Below are 21,853 nucleotides of genomic sequence, written 5' to 3'. Positions count from 1 at the left end.
TGACTAATGGGAAAGCTTTGGAGATGGGGGAGTGCCACCCTTTCAATTCCTTTGTGGTATGCGTAGCCCATTCCTGGGCACAGCTTTTGAAGCACACTGTGGCCTGTTTCAGTTCAATTTCAGTCAATTTTAGGGGAGAAAGGCGGTGAGGTTCCTTTGGAAGTCAATGGGATGTAGACATCCAACTCCCATTAGTACCTTCCCCCTTTATTGGCGTGGCAAAATGCACTAAGTGGGGCCAGACTTAATACACGAAGGCCCAATCCTCAAAGGTATTTTGGCTCCTAACTTTCATGGAACTCCATGGAAGCTAGAAGCCTAAATGTCTTGGAGTGTATAACACTTGGCCTAAGTGTTATAACCCATCCTATACAAAGATAATGTGTCCATTTTGCATCACTGTCCATTTGTGGCGGGGAAGAGCAGCCTTTGTTTTGTTTCATGCCAGGAGGTACAAATAAGCCTTGGGGGTTGACAGCTTTAAAAACAAAATTTCCCAATGTTATTTTCAGCCTCTGCCTGCGGCTGTGATTTGGCTCTGTTAGCAGGGTCCCGGTATCATGTGTCCCCTTGTGTCGTCCCCAAAGAATTTTGTGAGCCAAATTCAGATTGTTACACTTGTGTAAATGTGGAGTAACTGCAGTGAAATCAGAGGAGTTGCTCTGGATTTGCACCGGTATAACATCAGAATCTGGCCCTAGAACTTCCCATATTTGAGGGTTTTTTCTAGCAAAATTAGAATATGTGAGAATAGTTCATTATGTAACCAGGAAAATACTGATTTGTCCTGCTACATTTATGTGGTAAACTTGTACCACAAAATGAGCCTTCATATAGAATAAGACCATCTTGATGCAGTAACTAGGAGCTGTTTGCCCAGGAGCTGTCTTGGATCTCATCTTTTTCCCTGTTCCCTGCCAAGCTGTGGGGATCAGTGTTCACGGTAGGCTAGCAGCTGATGTCCAGAACTTGCTGTAGCACTCCCCCCAGTCAACTCCTCAAGTGGCTGAGACAAGTAAAGCTGCTGCAAGCCACACAAGCTGGTAGGACAAATGTTAGGTTGGGAGGGGATAAGGCAGAGGTGGACATTATGGTTGTGGCAGGGGTGGGCAAACTTTTTGGCCCAAGGGCCACATCGGGAAACAGAAATTATATGGCGGGCCATGAATGCTCACAGAATTGGGGTTTGGGGTGCAGGCTCTGGGGTGGGGCTGGAGATGAGGAGTTTGGGGTGCAGGAGTGTGCTCTGGGCTGGGACTCAGGGGTTCGGAGGGTGGGAGGGGGATCAGGGCTGGGGCAGGGGTGCAGGAAGAGGTGCAGGTTCTGGCTGGGAGTGCGGGCTCTGGGGTAGGGCTGGGGATGAGAGGTTTGGGGTGAAGAAGGGTGCTCTGGGCTGGGATCAAGGGGTTTGGAGAGTAGGAGGGGAATGGGGGCAAGCGGTTGGGGCATGGGAAGAGGCTCAGGGGGTGCAGGCTCCAAGTCGCACTTATCTCAAGCGGCTCCTGGAAGCAGTGGCATGTCCCTTCTCCGGCTCCTATACAGAGGCACGGCCAGGCAGCTCTGCATGCTGCCCCATCCGCATGCACCACCTCTGCAGCTCCCATTGGAGTGCATAGAAGCTGGACCGTGGCCATGCTGCAGCTTCCCGGAGCCATGTGGTGAGGCCCCGGACCCTGTGCCCTGGCTGGAGTGGGGCTGAACTGCATGTGTGTGGCCCTTGGCCAGAGCTGGGCCGAACTGTGCAGAGCAGCCCAGGCCCAGCGCCGTGGCTGAGCTGCATGGTGCGGCTTGTGGGCCGGCTTAAAATAGCCTGCGGGGTGTAGTTTGCCCACCTCTGGGCTGTGGGTTCTCTGGTGGGTCTCTAGCCTGTGAGTGTTATGGAGAGTTGGGGCCCAAACCACTTGGATTCACGCTTTCCTACCTCCAAACACTGGAGAAGTTCAGAGCTGGAGCTTGTGACTTGGCCACCTTGGCTTGGACTAGTCTCATAGCATGCTCTGATACTGCATTGCAGCACTACGGAATATTGTATAAACTCCATACTTTGGAAGAGGTGGGCAGACATGAATCTCGAAGTACTAAAGATCCCCCAGCAGTTCTGTAAAAGCAAGGATAACCCAGGTGCTTGGCTAATGCTTCCTCTCCTAAATGAAGCAAGAGCTAAATCCAAGGCTATGCGAGAACTATTGCTGAGCTTATACTGGCTGTTGAACTTACCTGCATAGTTGCTTTGCCACCAGCCTCTCTCTGCTTTGTAAATCACTTAAAAATGCCGAGAGGTGTGGATTCTTTTCAGTTTAAATCAGGGGGAGACCAAGGGGCTCTCAGAAACTCTGGTGATGAGCACAATATAAACCCCTTAATAGACAGAGTAGGGACTGTGTAGTCCTGAAGTGCAGCCCTCGGCTCTCTTGTTCCTGTATGCGCAGGATGAAAGAGTTTTGATCCAGGTTCAACTGCAGGTTTTTATTGCTTAAGAACTCAGGCAAGCAGTTTCTATTTGCTTGTAAAGAAAGTTCTAAGTGAAAGCAAACAAAGGGTGTGCCCCTTTGATTTTTCTGCCCTCAGCTCCCAACTGCCTGTTGATGCAGCTCTCCAAGACATGGAGGGCTGGAGGGGATCAGGAGAGGTCATTGAGGCAGGGCCAAGTATACCAGACCAACCCAGACCACCCACCCACAGGGTGGGTCTAACCTGTTCTTAAAAACCTCCAGTGATGGGGATTCCACAACCTCCCTTGTTACAGAGCTTAACTAACCTTATAGTAAAGTTAGAAAGCATTTTCTACTTTCCAACCTAAATCTCCCTTGCTGCTTTCTTGTTTTCCTACCTTCAGTGGACTTCGAGAACAATTGATTCCTGTCCTCTTTATGACAGCCCTTACCACATTTGAAGACTGTTATCAGGTCCCCCCTCAGTCTTCTCTTCTCAAGATTAAATGACCATTTTTTTAACCTTTCCTCACAGGTCAGGTTTTCTAAACCTTTTATAATTTTTATAGTGGCTGGCTCACTACAAAAGCAACTTCTCTCTCCTGGAATTGACACCTCCTCATCAATTATTGGGCGTGGACTACATCCACCCTGATCAAATTGGCCCTGTCAGCACTGGTTCTCCACTTGTGAGGCAACTCCCTTCTCTTCATGTGTCAGTATAATAATGCCTGCATCTGTAATTTTCATTCCATGCATCTGAAGAAGTGGGTTTTTTACCCACAAAAGCTAATAAATCTGTTAGTCTTTAAGGTGCCACCGGACTCCTTGTTGTTTTTATAATTTTTGTTGCTCTCCCCTGGACTCCCTCCAATTTGTCCACATCTTTGCTGAAGTTTGGTACTCAGAATTGGAAATGATACTCCATACCTAGGGAGGTGGTGGAATCTCCTTCCTTAGATATTTTTAAGGTCAGGCTTGACAAAGCCCTGGCTGGGATGATTTAGTTGGGATTGGCCCTGCTTTGAGCAGGGGGTTGGACTGGATGACCTCCTGAGGTCCTTTCCAACCCTGATATTCTATGATTCTATGATTTCATGATTTTGAGGCCTCACTAGTGCTGAGTAGAGCAGAACAGTTACCTCCCATTTCTTACATAAGACACTCCTGTTAACACACCCCAGAATATTTGTCTTTTTTGCAACAGCATCATATTTTTGGCTCAGATTCCATTTTTGATCTGCTCTAACCCCCACATCCTTTTCAGTGGTATTACTGCCTAGTCAGTTATTCCCCATTTTTTATGTGTACACCTGATTTTTCCTCTCTAAGTGAAGTATTTTGCATGTGTCCCTATTGAATTTCATCTTGTTGATTTCAGACCAATTAGTTCTCCAATTTATCAAGGTCATTTTGAATTCTAATCCTGTCCTCCAAAATGCTTGCAACCCCTCCCAGCTTGGTGTCATCTGCAAGTTTTATAAGCGTACTCTCCACTCCATTATCCAAGTCACGAATGAAAATATTGAATAGTACCAGATCTAGGACAGACAGCTGTGGGACCCCATTGGATACGTCCTGGCAAAATGTGGGCATCCCTGGATTAAAAGGTTACTTCCAATGTCTCTAGGCTTAATCTTCACATCAGGTTTGTCATCACTCTCCTCTTAGAACCTGGTTAAAAGTGAAGCCGGCTGCGGCAGTCTTAACAAATTGAGGCACTGGATAAAATCACCCTCTCTCCTTTAAAAGAAAAGGAGTACTTGTGGCACCTTAGAGACTAACCAATTTATTTGAGCATGAGCTTTCGTGAGCTACAGCTCACTTCATCGGATGCATACCATGGTATGCATTACCTTTATACATACTCCTTTAGTATGTGAGCAGGACAAACTGGCACAATGAGGGAAGAGTTCTGCAATCCAAACCATAATCAGAAGAGCCCACTGACTTTGCCAGCGCCTCTTTAAATGTCTTGAGCCAGTCTGCCAAGAAAAAGAGACTAATGATACGAATAGCACCGGCTTTTAATAAGGTTTTGTCTGTACCCCTTTCAATGACTGACTGCTGCAAGTGATACTTTGCAGCATAGACACTGTGACTGCAATGTCAACTTGAGAATGCTAATTTCTCCTGGAAATATGGCAAACATGCCAAGTTAGCTAACTTGGGGCTCTGTGTGTGGAATAGCAAATTAGAGTTCATAGTTGCATTGTTGCCTGTTGCAAGTGGGGTTTTTCATCCATATCATACCCTGAGCAGAACATGCTGTCTATACCAGCCTTGCAAAACTTTCAAGAATTTTACCAGCATAGGCCTAATGAAATGATGACTTAACTTTTTACCAACATCATTGTACAAGTTATTATATTTTACTTTTGTTGGGTGAGTAGATGTTTTTGTTGGACATGCAGAATCTTAGAAGCAACTAAGTGTCATTAATCATTATAACTTACTCATAATTAAAAATGAGTAAATTATTCCTAGCAATAGTTATAGAACTTTCATTTGTTCACTTGCAGAATAGATAGCATGTGTTTTGGGGTGGCTTTTTACTCTGCCAGAAGCATAGTTCTTGTGTATCTGAGTGTGGGGGCCTTATACAGAATGAACAGTTTTGGTCCCATATTACATACACAACTATATGGGGTTCATTTAGGGCCTGATCCAAAACCCCTTGAAGAAGATTCTCATTGTCTCCAAGAGGTCCATCTTAGGAAGTACAGAGAGCAATCATTCAAATGAATAGCTAAGACTGTGGGATGTTTAGTCCTAGAGAGTTATAGCTGTGGTTGCATATGTATCCCATCATAGAGTGATGATAAAACCAGCTTTTACCAAAAAAGCCTGTAACCCTCCAGTAGCGATGGGTCAGCTAGCTGATGTAGTTCTGTGTTGGGTGTGACTGTTAACTTTGGAGGATGGAAATAACGGGTGTATTTGCTCAATTATTTCACTTGTGCTTCTCAAGGGTGTCACATTCAACATCTGTTTCCAGTGGAATTACCCTTTTTCCCCTCCAGTGGAAAGGATGAAACCACCAGAACCACCTGCCCTTTGTGCTTCATTTCCCTGTTTCATAGGGATCCCAATAGGAGAGGAAGGATGACTTGCTGGTTAAGGTACCGAGTCAGAACTGGGGAGATCTGGGTTAAATTCCTGGCCCTGCCACAGACTCCATGGATGACCTTGGGCAAGTCACGTAGTCGCTTTGTGCCTCAGTTTCCCAATCCATACAATGGGGACTAACACTTCCTTTCCCCCATCCTTTGTCTGTCTTGCCAATTTAGAGTGCAAGCTCTTTGGGGCAGGGTCTGTCTCTTACTATGTGAAGTGCCAGCACAGTGGGGCTCTGATCTCAGTTTGTGCTTTTAGGCATGTCTGTATTCAAATAATAATAAGCAGATAAAATGGGCTGTGAGAGCAGCTTCAAGAGTGTTCTAAGCTGCAGTAGTTTCCAGGTGATCTGGCCCATTTCTCAAAGGATCCTCTCTTCCTACTTTGAGGCAGAAATATTAGAACATCCCCAAAAAATCTAAGTGGAAGATTCAGGTTTAAGGTTAATTTAAGGTTTAAGGCTCCTTTAACCAAAAATTGTGTAAACTTAACAACGGAACAGTGAATTTTGCTTTGTCTTAAATAAGACATAACCTGCAGAAACATGTTCTAGTTACTTCTGAGAGTGAATAGCAACATTCAGGTGATGGCTGAAACAGCCAGCCACATGTATCAACTTTCCCAAGGTTTCCTTAGACAGAGTTGCTCACATCCTATGGGGTGATGTAATTGTTTCCATTTTGTATATTTGTCTCCATGGAGATTTAGAAGTCACAAAGTATAGAGTGTGGGTGTGTTGTTGATATGACCTTTGATAAGGCCGTGGGTGTACTAGCAGTCTCTGTGAAGCAATAGTCTATAACGTAACCATCTCCAGTTGGAGATGGCTGAACTTTGTTGGCTTTTGGTGACCTCCTGTTTTTCTTTGTTTAGGCGGCATTACTACATGGGTATGGAATGCTTTAGGAAAGTCAGAGAGAGAGAGGATGTGGGAAGCTAGTCAGACTGCTTTGTCCCCTTGCCTCCCCCCATCAAAAAAATCTTCCAAATTTCTACTCTGCTTTCAAAACATGAGAAAAGCTTTTGGAAGGATGAGAAAAGGGTAAGGTTATGTGAAGACACTCTAATCCCCAATAGCCGTGACACATTCCATGGATCCCCAAGAGAGATGGGAGCTCAGACAGATGGTGCACTGGGGATCAATGAAAGAGTTGGCTGCAGTACCTTTGTTTTTGAAGTTGCTAAATCTTTGGCTTAAACATGCTTCTGTAAACTGTGCTCTTAAAGGCACAGGCGCAAAGCTAGCACTGTGTGTGATTGTGTGCTGGGAGTGATGGGTTTGAGCTGAGAAATTTGGTTTCAGTGAGACCTGAAATGGGATTTCAGCAGCTTCCTTGCTGTAGCACTGCCTTGCGTGGGGCAGCACGCCTGCCCCCCAAGAGCACAGAGGGGAGGCAGCGGTATCTCTTTGAGTGCTGCTGAAGGAGGGGGGTAGCAAGGAACCTTGTCCCTCCTAGTACAACTTTTGGCTTCACTTGGAAAGGAGAGTGGGGGCGAGGCAGGAATGGAAGAAGGGGGGAGGGAGAATGGAAGCTTTGACTGTAGGGAAGAAGAATCCTGCTCCTCGATCCCTTTATTTTCCCTGTGTGACATAACCCCTCAGAATTTCCTGTTCCTTGTGGTGATGAGGTCACTGCTGTTCACCGCTGCTACAAAACCAAAAAGGCCCGGTCAGACTCTAATATACTTGAATGTGTTGCAGGCCCAGTTCTTCCTAGGATCATGCAGGAGCTCCCGTGAATAGCGTTGGCTATTCATTCCCAGCATGTTAAGAGTGCGGGGCATAAGGGGGGACCTTTTGATTTGCTGGGATCACCCGATATTGGACGGAAAGTTCTGGTTTTTCACTAATAACTAATGTGCAGCAGACCACATTCCTCCCTGGTGTGACTCCAGTGAAGCAAGCTGATCAGCCTGGCTCACACTCTGAGCACTTAGCACTGTCTGAGTGGCTTCACTGTGATGTTGCATAAGAACGGCCCTACTGGGTCAGACCAAAGTTCCACCTAGCCCAGTATCCTGTCTTCTGACAATGGCCAATGCCAGAGGGAATGAACAGAACAGGTAATCATCAAGTGATCCATCCCCTGTCGCCCATTCCAACTTCTGGCAAACAGAGACTAGGGACACCATCCCTGCCCATCCTAGCTAATAGCCATTGATGGACCTATCCTCCATGAACTTATCTAGTTCTTTTTTGAACCCTGTTATAGTCTTGGCCTTCACAACATCTCTGGCAAAGATCATGGGAAGTGCCTGATCTCCCCAGCCAGTGACAGCCAGTAGTGGCTGTGGCTGTCTTCGGGGCATACTGACGCAAGAGCCCCCCTTCAGGGGAAGCAGCTGTCTCAGCACCATGCCTACTGGTGGCGACAAGCAGCAATTGTGAGGGAGCTCGCAGCTGCCGCTTTGATTTTGTTCAGCTCCGAGTAGAGTGGGAGGAAACTCCCTTTGTTTTCCCCCTCTGTTTTCTCTGCCATGCTGCCTTCTGCCAAAAGTAGGAAACACTGATTGTCTTTCTGTTCTGGGCTTAAAGACTTTTTCCACAAGGCAGATAGATTGTCATAAAATCTGGCACCATGAATTGTGATTGGTGATCTCTGCTCAGGAAAGATCAGGACCTAGAATAGCTGGTCAGTGCAATTTCCTGGTGCAAGTGCTGGAGGCACCAACTAGAGGCAGAGCTCTTCTTGACTTGCTGCTCACAAACCGGGAAGAATTAGTAGGGGAAGCAAAAGTGGATGGGAACCTGAGAGGCAGTGACCATGAGATGGTCAAGTTCAGGATCCTGACACAGGGAAGAAAGCAGAGCAGCAGAATACGGACCCTGGACTTCAGAAAAGCAAACTGACAACCTCAGAGAACTGATGGGCAGGATCCCCTGGGAGAATAACATGAGGGGGAAAGGAGTCCAGGAGAGCTGGCTGTATTTTAAAGAATCCTTATTGAGGTTACAGGGACAAACCATCCCGATGTGTAGAAAGAATAGTAAATATGGCAGGCAACCAGCTTGGCTTAACAGTGAAATGCTTGCTGATCTTAAACACAAAAAAGAAGCTTACAAGAAGTGGAAGATTGGACAAATGACCAGGGAAGAGTATAAAAATATTGCTTGGGGATGCAGGAGTGAAATCAGGAAGTCCAAATCACACTTGGAGTTGCAGCTAGCAAGTGATATTAAGAGTAACAAGAAGGGTTTCTTCAGGTATGTTAGCAACAAGAAGAAAGTCAAGGAAAGTGTGGGCCCCTTACTGAATGAGGGAGGCAACCTAGTGACAGAGGATGTGGAAAAAGCTAATGTACTCAATGCTTTTTTTGCCTCTATCTTCACAAACAAGGTCAGCTCCCAGACTACTGCACTGAGCAGCGGAGCATGGGGAGGAGGTGACCAACCCTCTGTGGAGAAAGAAGTGGTTTGGGACTATTTAGAAAAGCTAGTCAAGCACAAGTCCATGGAGCCTGATGCGCTGCATCCGAGAGCGCTAAAGGAGTTGGCGGATGTGATTGCAGAGCCATTGGCCATTATCTGTGAAAACTCATGGCGAACGGGGGAGGTCCTGGATGACTGGAAAAAGGCTAATGTAGTACCCATCTTTAAAAAAGGGAAGAAGGGGGATCATAGAATCATAGAATATCAGGGTTAGCAGGGACCTCAGGAGGTCATCTAGTCCAACCCCCTGCTCAAAGCAGAACCAATCCCCAATTTTTGCCTCCTGATCCCTAAATGGGCCTCTCAAGGATTGAACTCACAACCCTGGGTTTAGCAGGCCAATGCTCAAACCACTGAGCTATCCCTCCCTCCGGGGAACTACAGGCCAGTCAGCCTCACCTCAGTCTCTGGAAAAATCATGGAGCAGGTCCTCAAGGAATCAATCCTGAAGCACTTAGAGGAGAGGAAAGTGATCAGGAACAGTCAGCATGGATTCACCAAGGGCAAGTCATGCCTGACTAATCTAATTGCCTGCTATGATGACATTGGTGACATTGGTGACATTGACATTCGACATTGGTGAGGCCTCATCTGGAGTACTGTGTCCAGTTTTGGGCCCCACACTTCAAGAAGGATGTGGATAAATTGGAGAGAGTCCAGCGAAGGGCAACAAAAATGATTAGGGGTCTGGAACACATGAGTTATGAGGAGAGGCTGAGGGAGCTGGGATTGTTTAGCCTGCAGAAGAGAAGAATGAGGGGGGATTTGATAGCTGCTTTCAACTACCTGAAAGGGGGTTCCAAAGAGGATGGCTCTAGACTGTTCTCAATGGTATCAGATGACAGAACGAGGAGTAATGGTCTCAAGCTGCAGTGGGGGAGGTTTAGATTGGATATTAGGAAAAACTTTTTCACTATGAGGGTGGTGAAACACTGGAATGCGTTACCTAGGGAGGTGGTAGAATCTCCTTCCTTAGAGGTTTTTAAGGTCAGGCTTGACAAAGCCCTGGCTGGGATGATTTAACTGGGAATTGGTCCTGCTTTGAGCAGGGGGTTGGACTAGATGACCTTCTGGGGTCCCTTCCAACCCTTATATTCTATGATTCTATGAGATAACTGGCTCTGTGGATGAGGGGAAAGCAGTGGACATGTTGTTCCTTGACTTTAGCAAAGCTTTTGATATGGTCTCCCACAATATTCTCGCCAGCAAGTTAAAGTATGGGCTGGATGAATGGACTATAAGGTGGATAGAAAGCTGGCTAGATCATCGGGCTTAGTGGGTAGTGATTAATGGCTCCATGTCTAGTTGGCAGCCGGTATCAAGCAGAGTGCCCCAAGGGTCAGTCTTGGGGCCGGTTTTGTTCAACATCTTCATTTAATAATCTGGAGGATGGTGTGGATTGCACCCTCAGCAAGTTTGCGGATGACACTAAACTGGGGGGAGAGGTAGGATACGCTGGAGGGTAGGGATAGGATAAAGAGGGCCCTAGGCAAATTAGAGGATTGGGCCAAAAGAAATCTGATGAGGTTCAACAAAGACAAGTGCAGACTCCTGCACTTAGGATGGAAGAATCCCATGCACCGCTACAGACTAGGGACTGAATGGCTAGGCAGCAGTTCTGCAGAAAAGGACCTAGGGGTTACAGTGGACGAGAAGCTGGATATGAGTCAACAGTGTGCCCTTATTGCCAAGAAAGCTAATGGCATTTTGGGCTGTATAAGTAGGGCCATTGCCAGCAGATCAAGGGACATAATCATTCCCCTCTATTCGATATTGGTGAGGCCTCATCTGGAGTACTGTGTCCAGTTGTGGGCCCCACACTACAAGAAGGATGTGGACAAATTGGAAAGAGTCCAGCAGAGGGCAACAAAAATGAATAGGGGGCTGGAGCACATGACTTATGAGGAGCGGCTGCGGGAACTGGGATTGTTTAGTCTGCAAAAGAGAAGAATGAGAGGGGATTTGATAGCTGCTTTCAACTACCTGAAAGGGGGTTCCAAAGAGGATGGATCTAGACTGTTCTCAGTGGTAGCAGGTGACAGAACAAGGAGTAAGGGTCTCAAGTTGCAGCGGGGGAGGTTTAGGTTGGATATTAGGAAAAACTTTTTCACTAGGAGGGTGGTGAAGCACTGGAATGCGTTACCTAGGGAGGTGGTGGAATCTCCTTCCTTAGAGGTTTTTAAGGTCAGGCTTGACAAAGCCCTGGCTGGGATGATTTAACTGGGAATTGGTCCTGCTTCAAGCAGGGGGTTGGACTAGATGACCTCCTGGGTCCCTTCCAACCCTGATATTCTATGATTCTATGATTCTAAAGTCAGTGGAATTTGTGCTCCCAAGCCACTGAAAGATTGTCTATGGGGTGGTAAATTTTATCAGTAAGGAGTCAAGTATCCGAGGGGTAGCCGTGTTAGTTTGGACCTATAAAAGCGGCAAAGAGTCCTGTGGCACCTTATAGACTAACAGACGTATTGGAGCATAAGCTTTCGTGGGTGAATACCCACTTCCTTGGATGCATTAGTCTATAGGGTGCCACAGGACTCTTTGCCATCAGTAAGAGTGAATTTAAACTGCTTTAGTTATACTGATATAACTCCCCCTGTGGATGGTTTTCCTCCAGGTTGAGGGGCTGTTTCAGGTTAGCTTGTATCACATAGGGAAAGGGTTCAAACTAAGGGTTTATCTAATCTTGAGAATTAATTTGGATTAATATAGCGTGTGAATTTAAAGCACAACAGCTATTCCAGAGTAACTCCTGCTATAGACCAGTCCTATGCTGGAAAAAAGCCTCTTATTCCACAATAAGAATGTCCACTGAGGGTTTGTACCAGTTTACCTATACTAGTATGATTACACTGGAATGTTTTCCTGGTATAGACAAGCCCTTAGGTACTTCTGACAATCCCACTCTGAGGCTTCAGTGTTCGCTGTTTGGTCACCCTCCAAAGCAAACCTGCCAAGAAAGCTAAACACCACCAAACCCACTGCTTCCTGGGGTCACCAGATGGTAGCCAGGAAAGTGAGCCAACGCGGTCACACAGGATGGGTGGAGCAGAATGCTGCAGGATCTGCCTCCAGGTAGTACAAGTGTCCCAGGAAAGAGCTGATATTAGTCATGTTTCTCGTTAACGAGATGCTGGGAAAGGAAATGTAATCAAGAAAGAACTAACATGCTGGGGAAGTTCCTTTCCTGGACTGGACCGGAGCACTTCCTTCTATTTTGCCATCTGCTTTTCCTTGGTGTAATGAACTGGTATTAAAACACATAATGCCCAAGAGCCAGTTATTTAGTGCTGTCTTCCCCACCCTACCTTGTTATAACACTCTTGTAAACTCAGTAACTTTTAAAGTATTGCAAACCCCAAGTGTTCAAAAAACATGAACCACCCCCTCAAAAAGGAATATATTTTGGGTTCTTTTTATTCATCATCGTATGTTTGAGCCTTTAGGAGCCACCTTTTCAAACTTTCCTCTGAAACCATGAAGGCTAGAAACTTACTTTTTTTTTTAAAATGAAAGCTGTGATTCTTGTGTGATCACACGACTACAGGAGCTGGAGCTTTAAGAAAAATGCCAAATATTGCAAGAGTTGGCAACTGAGCCAAACACCTTTGCCAGGACAAATGAGGTACTGATATCCTATATCTTGACAGGTTTCAGAGTAACAGCCGTGTTAGTCTGTATTCGCAAAAAGAAAAGGAGTACTTGTGGCACCTTAGAGACTAACCAATTTCTATGAGCATGAGCTTTCATGAGCTACAGCTCACTTCATCAGATGCATACTGTGGAAAATACAGAAGATGTTTATTTTTATACACACAAATCATGAAAAAATGGGTGTTTATCACTACAAAAGGTTTTCTCTTCCCCCACCCCACTCTCCTGCTGGTAATAGCTTATGTAAAGTGATCACTCTCCTTACAATGTGTATGATAATCAAGGTGGGCCATTTACACTCTCCTTACAAAGTGTATGATAATCAAGGTGGGCCGTTTCCTACTACAGGACAGGCCTAATAAAGAAAATAACAGAACGCCACTAACCGTCACCTTCAGCCCCCAACTAAAACCCCTCCAACACATTATTAAGGATCTACAACCTATCCTGAAGGATGACCCAACACTCTCACAAATCTTGGGAGACAGGCCAGTCCTTGCCTACAGCCAGCCCCCCAACCTGAAGCAAATACTCACCAGCAACCACATACCACACAACAGAACCACTAACCCAGGAACCTATCCTTGCAACAAAGCCCGTTGCCAACTGTGCCCACGTATCTATTCAGGGAACACCATCACAGGGCCTAATAACATCAGCCACACTATCAGAGGCTCATTCACCTGCACATCTACCAATGTGATATATGCCATCATGTGTCAGCAATGCCCCTCTGCCATGTACATTGGTCAAACTGGACAGTCTCTATGTAAAAGAATAAATGGACACAAATCAGATGTCAAGAATTATAATATTCATAAATCAGTCAGAGAACACTTCAATCTCTCTGGTCACGCGATTACAGACATGAAAGTTGCAATATTACAACAGCAAAACTTCAAATCCAGACTCCAGCGAGAGACTGCCGAATTGGAATTCATTTGCAAATTGGATACAATTAACTTAGGCTTGAATAGAGACTGGGAGTGACTAAGTCATTATGCAAGGTAACCTATTTCCCCTTGTTTTCCTAACACACACACACACACACACACACACACACACCCCCTTCCTCAGACGTTCTTGTTAAACCCTGGATTTGTGCTGGAAATGGCCCACCTTGATTATCATACACATTGTAAGGAGAAAGAAAAGGAGTACTTGTGGCACCTTAGAGACTAACCAATTTATATGAGCGTATGCTTTCGTGAGCTACAGCTCACTTCATCGGATGCATTTTCTTTTTGCAAATGCAGACTAACTCTGAAACCTGTCATTGTAAGGAGAGTGATCACTTTAGATAAGCTATTACCAACAGGAGAGTGGGTTTGTTTGGGGTGGGTGGGGGGGAACCTGGATTTGTGGTGGAAATGGCCCACCTTGATTATCACACATTGTAAGGAGAGTGATCACTTTACATAAGCTATTACCAGCAGGAGAGTGGGGTGGGGGAAGAGAAAACCTTTTGTAGTGATAAATACCCATTTTTTCATGATTTGTGTGTATAAAAACAAACATCTTCTGCAGTTTCCACAGTATGCATCCGATGAAGTGAGCTGTAGCTCACGAAAACTTATGCTCAAATAAATTGGTTAGTCTCTAAGGTGCCACAAGTACTCCTTTTCTTTTTGCCTATATTTTGAGTTCACTACATGAAAGCGCTAGTTCTACCTCTGCAGATGAAGTTAAAAACAAAAAACCAAGGTAGGACAGTGCAACAGAACGCCTGGCTAAAACAAGTGAGCAGTACTGAAGGTTCTCCCTAATGTACTGCAATCACAACTCCCTCTGTGACTCCCAGGGAGGCGGGCAAGCAGGGCAGTTGTCCTAGGTGCCAACTTTCATGGGGTGCAGAATTGCTGTGCCGCTCAGCTTTCCCCCCCCTTCCATTCCAATTCGGAGTGGGCACAGCACCGAAAATGTTTCTCACCCTGGTCGGCAAAATTACTAGGGCCGTTCCTGCTGTACTCAGTTTCCCTGCTCTCCTCTTTCTATATATTTTCCATAGTTGATCTCATCAACTACTCACCACCTCTTTGCTGATGCCTCTCAAATATTTCTCTGTCCCCCGTCCTTTCCATCTGTGTACAGTTTGGTGTGTCCTGTGCAGCCACTGTATCAAACTAAACCCACCCGTCTCCCCCCCCAGCCCCCACACTGTAGTCAACAACTGCCCTGCAGCTTCCAGCCTCATCCTTGACTCCCTCTCCTGCCTTCTCCATGAAGTCCTGACCTTCCACTCTTCCTGTATATATCTACCTTCTCTGCCCCAACTTTTAAAGCTTTAGTCTTGCATCATGGTTGTGTGTTACTGCAGTCACCTCTTAGGCCATTTTCTTTTTCCCCTCTCTCTGCTCGGACAAAAAAAATAGACTTGATGGTTCCACTTTTTGTTCACAGTGCATTTATCTTCAGTGCTGCATGTTAGGGGGCTTATTCCTTCACCCACTCACTTCCCTGGTCCTTCTTGCATGAACAGAGAGCAAGCAACAATACCCGAAGTCCAAAGGTGCAAACAATTCGATGTTTACTGAGGTGAACTTCCAGCAAACATGATTCCAGTTTCCTTCCTTAGTGTCCCCCTTCCCAGCTCTGACACCACAGAGCCTTACACCTGTGTCCCTGTTCCCATTCTGCCCGCCTTAGCAAAACATGATTCCAATTTCCCCACCCCCATTCCGTTCCCATTCCCTCCCTTAGCAAAACATGATTCCAATTCTCCACCCCCATTCCCTGTTCCCATTCCCCCTCCCACCCACACACTTCCTGATTGACTGCAGACTATATAGTAAAACTTGAGTTCTGCTTTGCTATACCTTAACCAATCATTTTCCTGAAATTTAACTAACCAATCCTAGCATATTGTAACATGATTATGTAACCAATTATATCCTACCACCTTAATTAGTTTACACCCAGTAAAATTAATTATACAGCAGACAGAAACAATCACAGAACCAGACAGAGATTATGCAGACAAACAATAGGGAAATGGGGACTACAGTAATAGAACAACAAAGAAATGAGGATTTCACATCCCAGCTATTGATAAGCGAGTTCTTGCCAGACAGGATGCTATCAAACTAAGCTTCCTTTTACATCTTCTAGGCACTTCCCTTTCTCTGGAGGTGATAGGCATTATCAGGACAGGATTGTATTCCTATCAGCCCAATAGCACCTTATTTCAATGTGACTAGTTTGGAATGTGAGGATGTGACCGGTCACTTCCCAGCTTATGGCTGCCTCTGCTGCTTAGCCAAAGATCTTAGCCTAAGCACAGGGCCTCAGACTGTCACAGTAAGAAAAGGACCTTACACCGGCAGATAGTGATTTTGATTCTTTCTTTTATACCTCTATAATTAGCTAAGTGATAAGAATACACCTAAATTCTTAGAGTATAGGCCTTTACAGACAGGCCTGAATGTCTATATCCTAACATTGCAGTATTTGGTCTATCCACAGTACAGACAAATGAATAGCTAATTGAAAAACAAAACACAACCCTATTAAAAACAAAAAGAAAACTTAACTTTTCATAATTTTTGCTAAAAATTTAAACGTTTCTCTTCTTGCAGAATCTGACACAACCTAAATCTCGAGCTCATTTGAGCTAGCCGTGTAACTCTCTTGAGCATAAAGCCTACACATCAGACTCTGGCTTTCACTAAGCAAATTATTATTACTCCTGAGGGAATTCTGCACCAAAAAATTAAAAATTATGTCCACTATTTTAAAATTCTGTTAATTTTATTTGTCAGTAAATAAATGTGGCTCCAGCATGGCAGTGGGGAGCACAGGCCACCGGCTGCACTGAGGTGGGAGATCACCCTGCAGACCCCACCTTCCCCCGTGTAGGGGCTTGGCAGTGAGGCTGCACCTGCCCTTGACACAGTGCAAGGCCTGGGCGTGCCACAGAAACACCCCGGGGCCCTGCCTCTCCGTGCCAGGTGTACCAGGTGTGGGTGGGTGGGCAGGCTCAGCTCAGCAGGATCGAAGTGTGGAGGGGCTTAGTGTGGGGGGATCCAGGCACGGGGTGAGAGGTTTCTGTGTGGGGCAGTCTGGGTGTGGGCGGCTCAGTGGAGGATCTGGATGCACAGTAGCTCGTTGGGGGGTTCCGGGTGCAGGGGCAATGGGACTCTGCAGGGGATCCAGGTGAAGGTGGTTGGGGCTCGGGGGGGGCTGGGTGTGGGGAGATGGGGCTTGGCGGGGGGGGCTGGGTGTGGGGGACATAGTCGGAGGGTCTGGGTGCTGGGAGAGTGGGGCCTGATGGGGTGGGGGTCCAGGTGCAGCTGGTTGGGGATCAGTGGGGCGGGGGTTTGGGTGTTGGGAGCTCATCAGAGGGGTACAGGTGTAGGGAGGTAGGGCTTGTCAAGGTGAGGGTTCAATGGGCCTGTTTAATGGGGGAGCCCCAGCTGCTGCTGAGGGGACACTGCATGCCAGACTCCCGATTACCCTATCCCCTTCCATTCTCTATCCCCTCCCCACCCACCACATTCCCCTCCACCCCCTCGCCCCCCCTTCCCTCATTTCCCCCAGCCCCACTGCAGGCACTCACTGTTGCACAGCACGACTGTCACTAGGACCCAGAAGGTGGCGTTCAGCTGCAGAGTGAGCGGAGGCCAGACGAAGCCTTCTTCAGCAGGGCAGCTCTGCGCTTGCAGAACGAGGGGGGCAGTGGCATGTAACCCTGTGTGCCCCCCATGCCTCACCTCTGTTTGGAGGGAGCAATCCCCCCCCAAAAAACTGCGCCTATGGTCGACCCCCGGCCTTCTTCTCCCTTCCCCCCCAGTACGGCTTCCCTTTTTTTTTTCATGCCGTTTTCTGCAGGGAAACGCAGGAAAGCTGTGGGGGGCATTTTCTGCGGGTGCACAGTCCTGCAGAATCCCCCTAGGAGTATTATTATACATATGTCTGAGACAGTTTTCTACTTGCATCCTCTTAATGGGGGTTTTAATAATTGCATTGGGCCAATTCTTTCCTGGGGTAAGAATATTGATTCTTCCCTTGGGTAATTGACAGAGTGGTCACTCTCATTTCTTGCTACCATACACAGTCTCTGCCATGGGAAAGACTATCTTTATGGGCAGAAGAGCAGTGTCATCATTGTGCTTCAAATAAGACTTGAACAAAAGGCTTGAACGCTGCTGGGTAAATGAGACATTAACTTCTTATTGTATGGGTCGATCTTTCATCAGTGTGTGGGAAAGCTAATGCCCAGGCACTCCAATTGGAGATGACATGTGAAAGCCCCTCTTTCTAGCCCACACGTGACTGGCTCTAGCTACCTCATTGGTTTCTAATTACTTGAAACTCATGAACGGGAGCATTTCCAATGGACTCTGTCATTTTGGGAACAGCAGCCAGCTGGCTAAGGAAATCTAGAAATGTTATCAAACATTAAAATGAACATTTTGTGGGGAATTTGTTTGTCCTTTTGAAACAAAGGGTGGTTTATTCTGTACGGTCAAACAGAACCTCCGGTAGCATTGCTTTAGGGTTCTGAGATGTACAGAAGGAGTTCTGTGTTAACTGGGGCAGGGGACTGTAGACCCAGGAAGCTAAGGTGGCGATGAGGCCTCTGGTTACTATTGTGTCACTTGGGCTTGAGACCCTTAACAATAGAACAGGGTTCATCACAAATTTGAAAGATCTAGAGCAGGCTGAAATTCATCATTTCCACTGCAGTTTTCATTGAAATTTCAACAGAAAAAGGAGGATTTTTGTGAAAACTTCGTCCCACTATTCTCCCAGCTCTAGTGAGCTCCTGCTGTACCCGCTGCATATTTTGCTCAAGCCTGATGCTATCCTTCTGAGTGCTGGTCTGAACCAGCGCTTCTTGCACTAGTTGCCATGCACTGTCCATGTGGGCCCTGCTGTCCCACACTGACCATTCCCTGGTGCACTTCGATCCGCTCTGCTTTGAAATAGGAGCAAGCCAAAGTGCACTGGGGAATTGTGAGTGTGCAGCAGGGTCCATGTGGACACATAGGCTGTGTTTGCATGACAGAGCATATGCCAGCATAGCCGGCTAGTGTAGACACAGCCTGCTTGCACTGACAAGGAGTTTTTCTGCAAGTGTAGGACCATCATCTCTCAGAATGACATTGACAAGCCCTCTTCTGTTGACATAACTCTCTACACCAGGGATTTGTCAGGGTCTCTTGGTCAGTCCAGGGTCTGTTTTTTTCACACCCCTGACCAGCATAGATATGCAGACAGAACTTTTACACATAGACCAAGCCTTAGTGCTGAGCAGGCTAACGGGGGGTAGATTTACACCCCAGCATTCTGTGAACTGAGTATTCATTTAGATAAGCCCTGACAGAAACAAGTAATTCATTTTAGGCCTTGTCTACACTACAAAGTTTTGTCGGCAAAAGGTATGTTGCTTTAATTTAACCGCTGTTGCATGTCCACACTAGCTCCTTGTATCATCAGAGCACATCCACACTAGCAGCTCTTGCATCAACACAGAGCAGTGTACTGTGGGTAGTTATCCCACTGTGCAACTGGCTGCAAGGTGTTTTGGGAAGAGTTTTTGCAGTGCTTCATGGGGCAGGTACAGCGTCACATGATGCAGGTTTCTCAGTCCTATCCTTCCATGGGCATCCTACTAGATTGTCAGCCCCTTTTCAGCTGACATGTGTGCAGGGAGGGAGAGGAGAGTTGTGTGTCTGGGGTGGGGGAGACAGTAGGCTGACCGACCTATCCTGAGGCAGGGAGGGGGACACCGGCCCCCGCCCCGCCCTGGCTCTGCTCGGCACAGCAGTCACTCCTGAAGCAGCCCGCCTGCCCTGCCTATGGTTCTGTGATTCTCTCCGAGTTCTCCCACAGCCGCCTCAGCTGCCGGGAGTGACATCCTCAGCAGCTCTGTGAGCTCTCTGTGCTGAAGAATGTCAAAGCAACATAGCAGTTGTCATCCCCCGTCCCCCCACGCCCCCACATACACACTCCCCGCAGCAGCAGTCTGCCTGCCACTGTATCCTAGCGCAGGGCAGAACAGGAACATTCCATGTTAATGATTTGCTCTTTGTTCCCGGAGCATAACAGCAGCTGGCTGTCAGATGCTGTCAGACACTGCCCAGAGCTTTGTAAGGGGAGGGGTGCATGACTGCAGGGCAGCAGAGATCAAAACAGTGAGCAGAGCAGTCATGACGGGCATTGTGGGATACTGGTGGAAGCCCGTCATGTCGACAAAACGAACAGCAGCGTCTACTCTGACGCTATGATGCTTAAAGTTTGCCACAAAAAGCTCTATGCCTCTCGTTCAGGTGGTTTTATTTTGTCGGCAAAACAGCAGAATTTTGCCGCCAAAAGTAGCTTTGCAGCATGTACACCTCCCCTGTTTTGTCAGCAAAAGGCAGCTTTTGCCAACAAAACTTCGTAGTGTAGACAAGGCCTTAATGTTCATATGCCCAGCTGGCGTCATGTCCCAGCTTGCATAGCATTTAACAGTGTTTATGTCAAGAGCAATATGTGAATAATTCCATTTGTAGCTGCAGCAGTCTCTTCTTCAGAAGAATCTTCCTTGAGCATATCTCTTCTTCAGAATTTTGTCCCTTTCTTATTAAATAGCAACTTTCTATAGCCAGTGATTCTAACTGTCAGGTAATATCTGCCTGAGGCAGCATAAACTAATGGCTAGTCCAGAGGGCCTGGGAATGGGCAGGCCTGGCACCAGTTAGCTTTGTGGTCTTGTCCTGTCGCTTACCTCTGTACTCCTCATTGCTGGGCCTGTAGATGAGGTTCAGACTTACCCAGCATTAAGTGCTTTGGATGAAAAGTGCTATTGAAAGGCAAGATGACAGTGGAATAGTTAAAAAAACAAAAACCTTCCATTCTTTATTTTGATTAAATAAATACTAAGGAATTTTGGTTCTGGAGTTTTTGATCAAATTGATTGGAGGCTCAGATTGGAAGACTGACTGAATTAAATGGGGGACACAGCCTTGTAGAAGGTGAAATCCACTGTCTTGATAACTAACATATGGGTATTTGTTACTCGGGAACCACATGCAAGAATTTTTTTGCCTTTCCATTTCTCCTCCTTATGTCGGTGAGAATACGAGGGGATATTTTAAGAAGTGGCTAGTCATTTTTTGAATTCCTCAATTTTTCCGTGCCCAACTTGAGATACCTTAACCAGGCCTGACTTTTGGATAGTGCTGAGCACCCATCCTCTGAAAATCAGGCCTCTTGAAGGTATGTGAGGTTGGACACCCACCCACCCCCCAATCCACTAGTCATGTTTGAAAATGTCAGCCTACATTTGATCTGAATGGAAGCCCAGCCCCATGATAAATCTGAACAATCCTGCTCCCAGGGCTGGCTTACAGAGGGCTCAGTGAGAGAGCGGTTGTGTCAACTTGTGCTCCAGAACCAAACCATTCCATTAATGAAAAAATAAAAATAAAAAAGCTTGAGAATGAATGCAGTGGATCCAGTGAAGTCTGCCGACAGCTTGAGACAATAGCTCTGATAGGTGTGCCCCAGCCGCGTCTTTCCAGTGATCTGTTGTGTCTGAAACCTAATGTCTGCTTTATGGACTCTTTCGCTGTCATGCAGCGCGAGCAGCTGGGGATAGGGATGTTCATAGCGTGAAGATCCTCAGTCTGCTGAGAGCTCTGTCCCATTATAGGGTCGCAGCTGGGTGGATTTGGGGAGAGTGCTTCTCTGGTTCTGCAGAGCTGCCCTTGTGCTGCATGTTCATCGGGCTGCCCTGGCACTTCCCCGCCTGCATGTCAGACACTTCTGACATTGCCTTTGCTCCCTTGCATGCAGGAAATAAGGCACATAGGAAGCGCACACAACCGGAGTGCTATGCCATTCACTGCTGCCACCGCTTCCAGCACTGCCCCCAAAGTGATCACTGCCCAGTACAACAGCCCCGCAGGCCTGTACTCCTCAGAAAACATCCAGACCTTCAACAGTGCTGTGGAGTCTAAGTCATCTGGTGATGCCCAGGACCCCAGCAAGCCGTAAGTAGTTCCCCACTTCTCTCTCCCTGCCCCCTCCTTGGTGGGATGTCTGTTGTCATGGAGTGAGCTTTGTCATAAACTCATTGCGAGTGTATCCATTCTTTAACATGGGACAATTCTCTTTCAGGCTTGTGGAAGGAGTGCAACTAGCAGGTGTGAGATGGGATGTGGTCCGGGGGCATGGCTTGTGGGGGGCAGGGAATGTTCTGCAAGGTGCAAGGGTGAAATTAACAATTGTGTGT

The 21,853-nt window shown here is 46.8% G+C and overlaps 1 protein-coding gene across 5 annotated transcripts in view; it reads left to right on the top strand.

The window, feature by feature from the left end:
* The window catches only part of PDLIM1 (PDZ and LIM domain 1), an 89,275-nt gene that overhangs the window by 54,367 nt on the left and 13,055 nt on the right, over window positions 1–21,853 (top strand). The window contains exon 4 of one of the 5 annotated variants that reach the window (XM_048858277.2): window positions 21,415–21,611. The exons of 3 other annotated variants lie outside the window; for them this stretch is intronic. In XM_048858277.2, the coding sequence (XP_048714234.1) occupies window positions 21,415–21,611 (197 nt within the window). Of the gene's footprint in view, window positions 1–21,414; window positions 21,612–21,853 lie in introns of those variants that run through there. One more of the 5 variants, XM_048858280.2, reaches the window with a different exon arrangement.

This window comes from Caretta caretta, chromosome 7, assembly GCF_965140235.1.
Source record: "Caretta caretta isolate rCarCar2 chromosome 7, rCarCar1.hap1, whole genome shotgun sequence".
Lineage (NCBI taxonomy): Eukaryota > Metazoa > Chordata > Testudines > Cheloniidae > Caretta > Caretta caretta.
The sequence above is the reverse complement of the archived record's forward strand: the minus strand, read 5'-3'. Positions and strand labels throughout refer to the sequence as shown.